We start from the raw sequence: 13,090 nt of genomic DNA, 5'->3' as shown, positions 1-13,090 counted from the left end.
GGGATCAGCAACCGAGCCAGTAAATCTGGATCCACTGTGAATGATCAGCAAGGATTTCGGACTCTCAGATGTTTGAGAATTTGTTGTCGTTTGCTGTCAAGTCAACTTCAACTTATGCTGACCTATGCTGACCTTATTCCATCAACAGTCTTGCTCAAGTCTTGGAAATTTAGAACTGTGGTTTATTTGACTGAATCAATCCACCCATAACGTGGCCTTCCTTTTTTGTTACTATCTTCCACTTTACCAAGCATTATCATCTTTTCCAATGATTTAGATCTCCTCATATATCGATAGTATAACAGCCTCAGTTTAGTCATCTAGGGAAGAATTCAGGCTTGATTTGCTCTTGGATCCATTCATTTGTCTTTTTAGCGGCCCATGGTATCCACAGAACTCTTCTCCAGCACCACATTTCAAATGAGTTGATTTTCCTCCTGTGAGCTTTCTTCATTTCACAAACATATAAATTCAACTGCTGAAATGAAGAAAACCGTATATACTCAACTATAAACTGACCTCATGTATAAGTCGAGGGCAAGATTTAGGGCCAAAACCATTGATTTTGCTGTGACCCGTGGATACTCCAAAGGTAAAACTTAGGGGCATATAGCAAACGATCTAAAGGATGAAGCAAAGCAATATCAAAAACTTTAGTATTTAGTCTTAAGATTAGATGGATCAGAGAGTAGTGGGGGCTGGTGCTTCCAAGACAGATTATACTCTTGCTTTTCACCAGGGGATGGTTCCTTCTTTTAAATAAGAGTTAAGATACAGTACTTACATTGACCCATGGCTAAGTCAACTCAGGTTTAATGGGTCAAATTTTTGACCAAAATTTCTAGATTTATACATGAGTATATACAGTAATAGATTTTTTTTTTTGGAAGGACTGTGAGCTCTGATTATTTTTTTTGGGGGGGGGGAGTCGATGGCTCTGAATTCTTTAATTCTAAAGTGGTCTGTTCTCTCTTTCTCTCTCTCTCGCACACACACACACACACACACAAATAGTTATTCAAAATAGCTTGTCATCCTTGTCAAGGAAGTAAAACATTTTAGAGAATACATTGGCATCTATTGATAAGATGTTTACTTCTACATACAATACAGAGAATCGTTCTGTGCAATGTCCCCTAAACCACTGTTTTCTCTTTACTTTATCCAAGAACCCTATCATTTCACTGCTTGGTTCACTCCACTGTGTCTCTGTGAGACCAAGTGTATGTTTGAGGAGAGTCATTTCACTTGCAGCTCTGCACTGCTTTTTCACACTCAGTTTTACAAATAGTTTTCCCATTTCAGGGGAGTTCTGCATGCTCTCATGAGCAGAGTTGGAAGACTAGAGGTACAGCTAATGAAGGAAGGTATTAAACTGGTGGGGGGCCAGCAAAAAGCGAAAGCTTGTGGATTTAATTAGATCCCCCACCTCTGCTCCCATAATCTCAACAGTAACAAACACCCAGGAGGGCTAAGGTCTTCGAGTATCCAAGCAAACATCTCCACAAATGGATTTTGAAATTTAGGGGTATTCTCAAAGCAGTTTCCAACATACCAAGTCTGACCTCTATTCCATTTAAAAACACACACACAACCCACTGAGCTTGCCTAAAGTAGTTCTTGGGATCCTGGCCAAGGAATTTAATGCATTAATTCTTACACTTGTACATTCCCAAAGCAGGTAAAGCCAATAACTTAAATGTAATTAAAACAGAAAAGTGGCACTTACTGGAAATTAAATCCTATTTAAGTGAGTGGAACTCTATTCAGGGTAAATGCAAACAGAACCATGCTACAAATGTACCCATTCTGCTGTTAAAGTACACTAGTTCCTATGTAAAGGTTCTCCAAAGAGATGGGCTAAATTGCTGTAGAGACCAATCTTCAAGTATCCATTTGTTTTTGGATGCATTCAAGACAGTGGGCTAGATCAAGATTTAAGCATACAGTATGCAGACTTGGACTTCACAGCCCCCTCCCCATCCAATGAAAATGGTGCACAGAGTTAGGTGACCTTGCTGAATGGGATGATCTAAAGAGAGGATTGAAAGCTTTCCATTAACAGAAGGCAGATGCTGGATTTAGCACTATGTCTCATGTGCCAATGCACAGAGAGGATTGCCAAAAGTACTAGAATATTTAGGTCCCTTTGTCACCATTTCATTCCTGGAATAAACTTTAACATTAGAAAAAATTCCTCTAAACTGCAATCCAATATAATTATATATTATTTTAAATTCAATTCCATGAAATATTCATATTTTATATTAATCATACTTCATTCTATATGATTCATAAAAACTATAAAGATTTTACAGAAATGTTTCTTTAATCACTCTTCCTGTACCATCCAATAAAACTTTTTTTAAATCCCTAAAATAAAAGTTAAAAGTAAAGGCCTAACGAAATCAGGGGTGAAAATCAGGCAGCTCTCCAGATGTTTTAGACTACAGCTCCCATCATTCTTCTAATTTGCCTATGTCCGCTAGGGCTGATGGGAACTGCAGTCCAGCAGCATGTGGAAAACTTCATAATTCCAATCCATGGATAAAATCTGATTTAGTTCGATTTTGCTCTAAATTTATATTTTGAACACAGTTCTTGGAGTCCAAAGCATCTTTCTACAAATTTATATTGCTGTGAAATAATCCTTTCCATAAAGAAAAGTTAAAACACCAAAATAAATCTGTCACTACAGAATAGTGAACCATTATTATTATTATTATTATTATTATTAATACCCAGATCTTTTTCCAAAGTTGAACGCAAAGCAGCTTACAATTTTTAAAAAATACAACTAAAACCATACAAAAGTGAACGTTATGATAGAATTAAAATGATACAGTATTAAAACACATTACTCATTTAAAGAATAAACAAATATATATTTATTTATTCCATTTTTACATTGACTTTCTCCCAGAAAGGAACCTAAGGAGGCTCACAAATAAAACTGTTTTAAAACTTTACAACAGAAATTTAAAAAGACAATTAAAATCAACTAGCTAAAAATGTATAGAATCACATCACATACAGAAGTTCAATCAATCAATCAATTTTATTAATGCTTAAGGCCATTCGCATGATTAAAATGTAAAATCAATGACAGAAATTCAGAATTATAAAATGCTCCATCAAATAACTAACATCCAAATTTTATACATTAAACATAATAAAGTTCCAGACAACTAAATAAAACAACATTTAAAAGAACTTCAAAGTTTAGATAAGATCATCCCCATGACCACATACAGAAGTTAAAAATATAACTAAAAAACACACGCCAAATAAAAGCCTCCCTGACACGGTTATATGTTAAAAGCCTTGCCAGCAAAATGCCAACCGGGTGGGAGCCAATCTAGCTTCCCGTGGGAGGGCATTCCAAAGAGTGGGAGCAGCCAAGGAGAAGGCTCTCTCTCGTGTCCTCACCAAGAGAGGACCAAGAGAAAGCCTTCTCCTGAAGATCTTGCTCTAGCAGGTTCGTATGAGGATTCCTGTCTCTCAAATATTCTGGACCTAAGCTGTGTAGGGCTTTATAGGTCATGGCCAGCACTGTGAACTGTGCCAGGAAAAGAACAAGTAGCCAGTGAAGTTGTTTTAACAAAGGAGTTACATGCTTGCGATAACTGGCCCTGCTCAACCATTGTGGCTGCCACATTTTGAACCCCCTGAAGTTTCCAGTTTCAAAAAGCAGCCCCACTCAGAGTGCATTACAGTAGTCCAAATGGGATGTAATCAAGGCATGTATCACCATAACTGGGTCTGATGTCTCAAGGCACACTAGTTTTAGCTGTGCAAATGCACTCCTGGCCACAACTGAAACCTGGACATCCAAACTTAGAGTAGAGTCCAGGAGAACACCCAAGATGCAAGACTGAGATTTCAGGTGAAGGGTAACCCTATCTAGCACAGGCCGAGTCCCTACTGCCAGCTCTGCCATACAACTGACCAGGAACACCTCTGTCTTGTCTGGATTACGTTTCAATTTGTTTTCCCTCTTCCAGTCCATTACTGACAGCAGACCCTGGTTTAGTACAGAATCAGCTTCCTTGGGACTGGATGGAAAGGACAGAGAGAGTTAATAACCACATTGTAAAGAAAGTCCATGATTTCAGGAACCTACAAGTACAATTCTATATTTACCAGTGGTGAAAAAAAGCTAACAACACTTTAATTCCAGAAACTACATTTAACGGCTTCTTAGTACCAGGGCTTTCATTTTTATGCTCAGATTGTTGTACTAAATGTGTGTTCAGTCTTTTTTTTTTTTCACGACAAAGACTGTGCTATTTGTGTTAAATGGATCCATTTCTTCTGTACTATCTGACCATTATTTTTCAAAGGACCTCATAACATTGACTAATCACATGAAATAAAACTGACTTTGCAGTGTAAAGCACATAATTAAATGTTGTTTCACAACGTGCCTGAGGTCATTTAGCAGGGCATTGGCAGGTTAGAGAATAAATCCTGGCTACTTAAGCTTACTTTGACAACAAACAAAAACAGGCCACTATCTTCTGCACTTCTGGAAGGGCCATACTCTTAAAGTAAGGTTGGGCAATACCTCTCCCAGCCGCTTAAGAATTGACTCCTTGGCTCAGAAGGGAAAAAAGAGTAATTCAGTGAAAAAACAAACAACTTGGTAGCCTAAATGCAATACACCCTGAAATATATTCAGACGAAATCCCATAATTACAAAGAGCATAGGAAATGTTTGTTGTACAGTACTTTGCTTTGGTGGTTCTGATAGAAAGCTGTATCAAGTATTGCAATTGAATAAATAATACATATATAAAATCCAAGAAGCAAAGCTTGATTTTGCTATTTTATATAAGGGACACAATATAATATATAATAGGACTTGAACATCCACAGATTTTGGTACCCAATTTTGGCTCCTGAAACTAAACCCCAACAGATACCAAAGTCCGAATGTACTAAACTCATCATAACAATGATCACTTAAGTCCAAAACATACTGCAGAAATTATCCAGTTTGAGACTGCTTTAACTGCCCTGGCTCAATGCTAGGGAATTCTGGGAACTGTAGTTTTGTGGGGCATTTAGCCTTCTCTGTCAGAGAGCTCCGGTGCCACAACAAACTACAATGCCTAGGATTCCCTGGCACTGAGCCAGGGCAGTTAGAGTGGTATCAAACTGGGTTATTTCTGCAGTGTGTTTTGGACCTAAGAGTGTATCCACATTGCAGAATGAAAGCAGTGGGACACCATTTTGTCAGCCATGACTCTGTCCTGCAGAATCCTGGGATCTTTAGTTTGGCGAGGCACCTGGGGCTCTCCTACAGACCAGGCTGCATACCTCACCCAAACTACAAATCCCAAGCAGGACAGGAGTCAGGGCAATTGGTTTATTCCTGACGTTTCGCCAGCATCTGTGGCTGGCATCTTCAGAGAATGCTGGCATGGAAAGGAGTTAGGTAAATATACACTGTGTGACTCCAGGTTGGGAAGAGTGATTCCCATGTTAATCGGTGTATTGTTCTGTTCTTGATGGCAAGGCCTCAGGGGGGGAGGATATACAAGGAGGACTAGTGTCTGCTTCATTAGAGGTCCATTGTCTGCTGGGGGAAAAAACCCTGATCCTTTATGCCGGCTAAACCTCAGGAAGAAAGTCTTCTAGAACATGGACACATAGTATTAAAAACCCACAAAGACTATGGATGGTGGCTGTGAAAGCCTCTGACTTCACATGGGTCTGTCTGTGCCTTCAAGCTGCCAGCCGACTTAGGGCATGGATGTCCACAGGCTTTATTTCTGTTGTCGTTGTGTGCCTTCAAGCTGTTTCTGACCCATTTATTTATTCATTTACGGTATTTACACCTTAAAGGATCTTAAACGGTGACCCTAACGGGGGTTGTCTCAGCAGGGTTTCTTCAGAGGAGGGTGCCTGTCCACACTCCTCCCCTGAGAGGCTGCGGCTTAAGACCGCGACAGGCTCCTTGACAGAAGGTGGTCAAGGGTTATTGAGAGCACACTTGTCCCTCCATGTTCGCTAGGGTTGGGGGTCACAACACCCCCGTGAATGTGGAAACACCACAAACAACAAAAACAGCATGTACTTTACCTGAGAGGACACCTCTCTAGGGATCTCTAGGTGGTCAACATCTGACATACACAGGCCATAGAACTGCAATGGAGGAGCTACAAAGGCCTAGTAGAGTGTTCTCTCTAGGAATCTCTAGGTCTTTCAGTGCAACTTGTAGTTAAAGCTGACCATAGAGATTCCTAAAGGGAGCATATTAACCAAATCTGCAAATCATCAAATCCATAAACATGGAGGGAAGAGCGTGTTTATATCTATTGTATTGCCGTAACCCGCCTGGATTCCTTGTGATTGGGTGGGCTATTAAGAAATCATTTGTTATTATTGTTATTATATGATGATGATACCCTGCTCTTCATTGGCAGGGCTGGCAATTGTCATGGTTTTTAATTAGACGTTTCCCTCTGGCTTTACAATCTGAAGAGACAGGGCACAAAAGGAGGGGGGGAGGATCAGGTCCAGCTTTCTTCTCTCCCTCTGAGGCCTGGACCAAGGCAGATGATGGACCGGAGGAGGGAGGGCTCTTCTCCTCCTCCTCCTCCCGAGTCCTGGCCTCGCATGACCTCCTCCAGTCCCCCGCCGACGCCCCTTTTGGAGCCACGCGCGAAAGCCCCCTCCCCGCCGCCCCTCTCTCTCTCTCTCTCTCTCTCTCTCCCTCCCAGACCCTCCTGGAGCACAGGCTCCTTCATACTGGCTGCCACAAGTGGCGGAGCTCTGCCTACAAGTGCCCCCCTCCTCCTCCTCCTCCTCCTCCTCCTTCTCCCCGGCGACCGTTAAGCCAGACCCACAGGCGCCGAGCCTTCGGTTGCGAGCCTTCCTTCCTTACCCCTCCTCCTCCTCCTCCTCCAAGAAGATGAAGAACGGTCCCAGCGGGAACGACGGCACGCGCCAGACGGAGAGAGAAGGCTGCGAGGCAGCGGTTGGCTGGAGGGATGGCTGCCGCGCGCGCACTGCCCAGGCAGCAGCAGCAGCAGCAGCAGCAGCAGCACTAGTGGCGGCGGCGGCGGCGGCGGCAGCAACAGCGCGCTGCCGTGCTGTTAAAATGAATAAATAAAATGAGGCAGGCGCGCGCCAATCAATCAAGCCTCCCTCCCTCCCTCCCATTAGAGGGCGGGGATTGCGAGGCGCGCGTCAATCATCAATCGTCCCGCCTTCCCTCCCCTATAGTCTCCTCCCATTGGAGGGCGGGGATTGAGAGGCGCGCGTCAATCATCAATCGTCCCGCCTTCCCTCCCCTATAGTCCCCTCCCATTGGAGGGCGGGGATGGCGAAGCGCGCGTCAATCAATCATCTCTCCTCTTATACTCCCCTCCCATTGGAGGGCGGGGATTGCGAGGCGCGCGTCAATTAATCGTCCCTCCCTCCCCCTATAGTTCCCTCCCGCTAATGGGCGGGGATTGCGAGGCGCGCGCTGACGAGAGACATTTTTAGCATGAGATTCTTGTCCAGCGTGGGATTGGCTCCGCCCACTTTTTTTCTCTGTCTGTCTGCCCGCAGCCGCACGACCTACAAGTTGTTTTCATTGGACGGCAGAATCCTTTAAGGCGGTAGGGCTTGACTGACCGCGCGCGCCTTGCCCAATGAAAAGCCGAGAAAAGGAAGCGGGTAAAAGTGATTGGCGGTGGCGCAGTTGTGGGGGGGGGGCGGGGATAGGCATGGGTTCTGACGAGTCGGGGGAAAGCGAGAGCCGAGGGGGCGGGACAATAATTATAATAACGATGATGATAACGATGCCAGCCTTTTGGCAACTAGAGGTTGTGAACTTCAACTCCCATCAGCCCCCGCGACCAAACGCAACGGTCTGCAATCCTAATGCCGCAGTCTGAGTGACGAAAACCAGGCTCTCTGATTGGCCAGGGCTCGGAAAGGAAGCGGAGATTGCGCCCAATGGGGCGCTCGCGGAGGCGTGTCCCTAGCTCGAGGGCCCAATGAGCGTGGAGCACGGCTGTGACGGACAACCACCGCAACCAATGATAGCCTGGAGCAGGGTTTTATCCCTCGTCGGGTGTAGGCCTATATGGGCACCCATTCGCTTCAATGTCCTTCCTGTGGCTGCTCAAGTGGAGCTACGCTGTGATGAGCGGGGTCGTCAGGGGTCCCTCTTAAGGCGGCCGTTGCTACGGGGGCGCCGGAGCCTTGACTGGTGGGTAATTTGAAAGTGAAGCGGGAGAGACCACCAGGCGGAGAGGGCGGGGGGGGTGCTGACGAAACAAGGCTCGGTCCGTGACTAGGGAGCACCCCCCCGCTTTGCCCCGTTGGTACGACCCTAGGGGCCTTTCAGCGCTGGCAAATGGGCGAGTCCATGGCTCTGAGGGGGGGGGGGGCTCTGTCTGTGGCCAAAGGGAAGCTGGAAGCACACGCATGGATTCATCTCATTGGCTTGCAGAACACTTGCAGAACTCTGAAGGCAAACGCTTAAAGTTGTGTTTTGCTAGCAGCAAACATGGCCAGAAGAACCCACAGCAAAAGCCATGGATGCCATCTGTGGAAGCCTTTAACCTTCGACAGATCCATCCTGACCTATTTGCAGAGAGCACAGGCTGCCAAGTAGCCCAACTTCTCAGGACAGCAAAAACGTCCTCCTCTTGTGCTTCTTAGTCATGCTCAAAATGGAGGACGCTTTGGAATTCCTCCTGGACAGAAGGTCGGCATGTAGGACATGCCCTGGCTAAATGTAGGACATGTCACTCTGACCAAGGGAGTCTTTATATTGATGCTAACATAGCACTCACCTGCTAAAAGGTTTGGTGAAAAGGCATGCTGTTGTGCCACTTTGTGTTGGCTGAAGGAAGCAGGAGCGGCATCCAGACCAGTCAAGAGATGAGTCTGTGTCTAGAATGTATTGCTTTAGGCCCCAGATTGAGGTCCATGCTTTTGTTGGGCTTCCATGCCATTCCTTGTTATCTGGTTTTGTACATTGAGACAGAAAGAAAACAACAGAGGAGTTGTCCTTGTCTGCCTCCAAGCCATTTGACCTATGGTGACCCTATCATAGGGATTCGCTTCCTTTCTTCTGCAGCTGAGAGAGTGTGACTTGCCAAGCATCACCCAATGGGCTTCCATGGCCAAGCAGGGATTCGGATCCTGGTCTTCAGGGTCTTCATATACTCATAATATACCACAGTGGCTCTCTAATGCCAAGTTACATGAACCCATACTTGCAATTGTAATGTTTTGCCACCTTCATGTGAGGTGGTGCCAAGTTTGGGAATGTAAGCAAAGGGAAGTTGACTATTTAAATATTTGAAGGGATGTCATATTGAGGAGGGAGCAAGGTTGTTTTCTGCTGCTCCAGAGAACAGGACTCGGAGCAATGGATGCAAGCTCCAGGAAAAGAGATTCCATCTCAACATTAGGAGGAACTTCCTGACAGTCAGGGCTGTTCGACAGTGGAACAAACTCCCTCGGAGTGTAGTGGAGTCTCCTTCTTTGGAGGTCTTCAAACAGAGGCTGGATGGCCATCTGTCAGTGATGCTTTGATTGTGATTTCCTGCATGGCAGAATGGGGTTGGACTGGATTGCCCTTGCAGTCTCTTCCAACTCTATGATTCTATCTCTTAATAGCTTGGGTTTAACCAGTCTTGGCAAAATTACCTTGAGCATATACTGCAAGAGTATGCTTCATGAGTTCATTTAGTCTGTGTTGCAAGGATCCCAGTAGTTGGCAAGAACTCAATGAAAGATGTAACACCTAACTGTACCCTCTGTTCATCCTTGATGTAAATTAGGTATTCTAGTTTCTCTCTTCTTAGTACATTTCCATACTGCACCCAATCAATCATCCTGATATTCTTGCACCTTCAAAGCATTTGGGGTTGTGTGATGTCAAATGCTAGCAACGCATTAAAATGTATTACCTATTAGCATAGAAATCGAAGCAGGAAATAGTAGGAGGACAATAGCAAACATAATGATGGAAGCGCACACACTTTGTTGCATGCCATTGTTGCGGCGGTTATACATGTTGCTGTTGGCTTTTGTAACAATTTGTTTGGGTGAAATATTGTGATTGCTTTAGTTTTGTGTGCTGGTTTATAATACATGGATGCTGTGGCTTTGTATGAATATTATAATAATAATAATAACTTTATTACGGCCATTTGGCCAGCACAGTATGAATATTATATACATGTGCTTTCAAAGAAGTGCTAGTCTCTTGCAGCATAAAAAGGAGGAAGGTGGAAGGGAGGAGGAAGGAATGTAACAAGACCTTTGAGACTAACTTTTTAATTATAGCATGAGCTCTCATGGATATAAACCCACTTCTTCAGATGCAATACAGGGTGATATTGAGGCCTCAGGATAGAAAGCATATTTACACAGTTGTGAGAGTCGGCTGGAACGTAATAGGATCCTGAAAGATGCAAATCATGTCTTAAATTTTCAGAAGGCTGCATAAGATGATAGAGGCCTTGCAGATCTTTACAGTGGTCAGTTAATGTGTGCAAACCATATATGTGCTTACCAATAGATGTCCACTGAGTAATATTTGAAAGAACTACAGTGGGCCCTCTACATTCACTGGGGTTAGGAGTGCAGAACCCCCATGAAAGTGGGAAAACCCTTTTTTTAACCTGAGAGAACATCTCTTTATGAATCCCTGGTCCTCCAGTGTAACTCAATAGTCAACATCTGCCAGTGGTTGACCATAGAATTGCGTTGGAGAACCTACAAATGCCTAGAGAAGTCTTCTCTTTAGGAGACAAACTGGGCAGTTCTTTTGCATTTGTGGTTCCTGTGAGGTTATTTTTGTCTGCAGTTGTCAGGGAAATAATAAAATCAGTGGGAAATAAAACTTCAGTATTGAAAGCAACCTATAATATATGTTGAACTGCACTTGGCTGGCTAACTTGATATGGCATTACCACGCATTAAATGACTGACAGCGCAGCAAATATAAAAGACAGAGGGTACAGTATTGTTATAGTCAGTAGTCCTAGAAATTTTGTAATTCTTAGCAACATGGACTAGAAGTAAGCAGTGAATGTGAAACTGTTTGGCCCAAATTTGTCAAATTAATTCATGTAAAATATGTCAAGTTTAAAAGAAATGTGTAATACATTCAGTCAGTAGTTTGATATTCTTTCTGGGCCATTACATTTTTGCTGTTTTTTTTCCTACATCTGCACAACAAGGAGGTCTAAAGGCCTTTTAAAAATCTGACCCAGGAGTCTGGATATAACAGAGTTCCTAGTATTAGAGAAAGCAACCCTTCAGCTGCCATAAAGATCATTCTGCATAATTGTCATTCTATATTTTCAGAGAATTGTAGTTCTATGGTGGGATTTCTTTGGTGCCATCATCATATTACTGTTCCCAGTTTCTTTGACTGAAGTATTGACAATAAAATGGCAAAGAGTGCATAAATTTGTATGGCACCTATATGCTCAAAGGGTATAACTGGTACCAGTATATGAACTGGTATTAATGCAGTGTCCTGGTGCACTGTATCTTAAATCGGTATACAGAGACTTTTTTGTTACATTTCTTACAACTACAATTATTGAGACGGTAGAGCACATAAGAAGAATTTGTTGGAACAGCCAGACAGTCATATAAAAGCTATACTGGATGATATGTGAATACAAAAATTTTTGTAAGAGGCATGGAAATCCACTAGATGCCATAGCATTTGACAGAAATACTTAGCAGGTGGAGAGGTTTCTAGTAAACAGAAATGAAGTTCTTACTCTAAACGTCTCCTGTATAGATATATAAAGTCTAATCTGATAAAACTCTTACAAAGCAAATAGTTTGATTAAGGAATGTGGCTGAGGCTTCTGGGAGCTGAAGTCCAAGATCTCTGAAAGGACACAGTTTGGGAACCACTAGTTTAAATCAACTCATGGGAGAAAAAAGCAGGAACTACTCTTGGCATGAAAGGCTGTTCATAAAAAGATGGAAGTTGGGAGGTAGCGTCATTTGTAGACATAGACTATGTCTTTTTGATAAGCATGCAAGACACCTCTCTCCAGTTTACTTTTTGTTTTGTTTCCCTTTATTCTAGGGACCATCCTTTCTACTCTTACGAACCACCTACTAAAGCTGTTTAAATGAGAATGTCCTTGGCACAGAGAGTGCTGCTCACATGGCTCTTCACATTACTCTTCTTGATCATGTTGGTGTTAAAACTGGATGAAAAAGCACCATGGAACTGGTTCCTAATATTTATACCGGTTTGGATATTTGACACCATCCTTCTGGTTATGATAATAGTGAAAATGGCTCGCCGCTGTAAGTCTGGATTTGATCCCCGCAATGGCTCCCTAAACCTCAAGAAGAAAGCCTGGTACCTGGTAGCAATGTTGCTTAAGCTGGCCTTCTGCCTTGCGCTCTGTGCAAAATTGGAGCAGTTTGCTGTAATGAGGCTAGCTTATGTCTTTATTCCCCTTTGGGCTTTGCTCATTGGAGGAATGATAGAACTCGGATACAACATCTTCTGCGGACGAAGGGACTAACTTCTTTTATAAACTAGGGTTAGCCTTTTGTTAATGAAGGTCACATCCCTGATCATCCTGTTTACGTGCTCAACACACCTAAAGGAACTACAGATGGAGCCATGTGCCGATGTTCTTTATCCTGCCGGAACTGACAATTCAATGTACGGAGCATCGCCGTCTGGACTTCTGTACATACTGTAAATAAAACAGCCAGTTTTTTTCTATGTATTTTCTCTGTGTTTGTGCTTTAATGTGTGAAGTGGTGTGTTTACTGAATTTGGGTCACAAGAGGATAACGCTTTCTATTGCACAATATAGTAGAATGGCTGGAATTAGATCTTCCAAAATTTAGGCACAGATGGGAAGCTTCTGCAATTTCAGCAGCCATTTTATGCTCTAAAGTTAAACACTGATCTGAGGCACAGAAGTCTATTTTGGAAGATAAAGTCTTTCACGTAATTAAGCTCCAACAACACTGATACAAATAAAGTCAGTAACAGAGCAGATGCACTCAGGTATGGCTACAATGTTGTATACAGAGAGTGAATTAAGATAGAACACTAATAAGTGAAATATCTCTGAAA

The 13,090-nt window shown here is 43.2% G+C and overlaps 2 protein-coding genes across 8 annotated transcripts in view; one reads left to right on the top strand and one right to left on the bottom strand.

Annotated features, from left to right (window-relative positions):
• PHTF2 (putative homeodomain transcription factor 2) overlaps positions 1-6,991 on the bottom strand; it is a 90,525-nt gene extending 83,534 nt beyond the window's left edge. For all 3 annotated transcript variants that reach the window (XR_016281256.1, XM_089524608.1, XM_089524610.1), the window contains exon 1: positions 6,893-6,991. The gene's annotated coding sequence lies outside the window, so the exon portion shown is untranslated. The remainder of the gene's footprint in view (positions 1-6,892) is intronic.
• Positions 6,992-7,576: 585 nt separating this feature from the next.
• TMEM60 (transmembrane protein 60) lies at positions 7,577-12,734 on the top strand. Of its 5 annotated transcripts, none has more exons than XM_089526870.1 (2): positions 7,577-7,671; positions 12,074-12,734. In XM_089526870.1, exon 2 carries the CDS (start codon positions 12,120-12,122, stop codon positions 12,522-12,524), a length of 405 nt encoding a protein of 134 aa, XP_089382996.1. In that variant the 5' UTR covers positions 7,577-7,671; positions 12,074-12,119; the 3' UTR covers positions 12,525-12,734. The 5 variants fall into 5 exon arrangements, with proteins under 5 accessions (XP_089382996.1, XP_089382999.1, XP_089382995.1 ...); XM_089526873.1 differs by lacking the exon at positions 7,577-7,671 and adding an exon at positions 7,821-8,209 and having other exon boundaries at positions 12,112-12,734; XM_089526869.1 differs by lacking the exon at positions 7,577-7,671 and adding an exon at positions 7,821-8,209.
• The last annotated feature ends 356 nt before the right edge of the window (positions 12,735-13,090 follow it).

The sequence above is a fragment of the Sceloporus occidentalis genome, unplaced genomic scaffold, assembly GCF_023333645.1.
Source record: "Sceloporus occidentalis isolate IW3139 unplaced genomic scaffold, rSceOcc1.0.p SCAF_5, whole genome shotgun sequence".
Classification (NCBI taxonomy): Eukaryota; Metazoa; Chordata; class Lepidosauria; order Squamata; family Phrynosomatidae; genus Sceloporus; species Sceloporus occidentalis.
The sequence above is the reverse complement of the archived record's forward strand: the minus strand, read 5'-3'. Positions and strand labels throughout refer to the sequence as shown.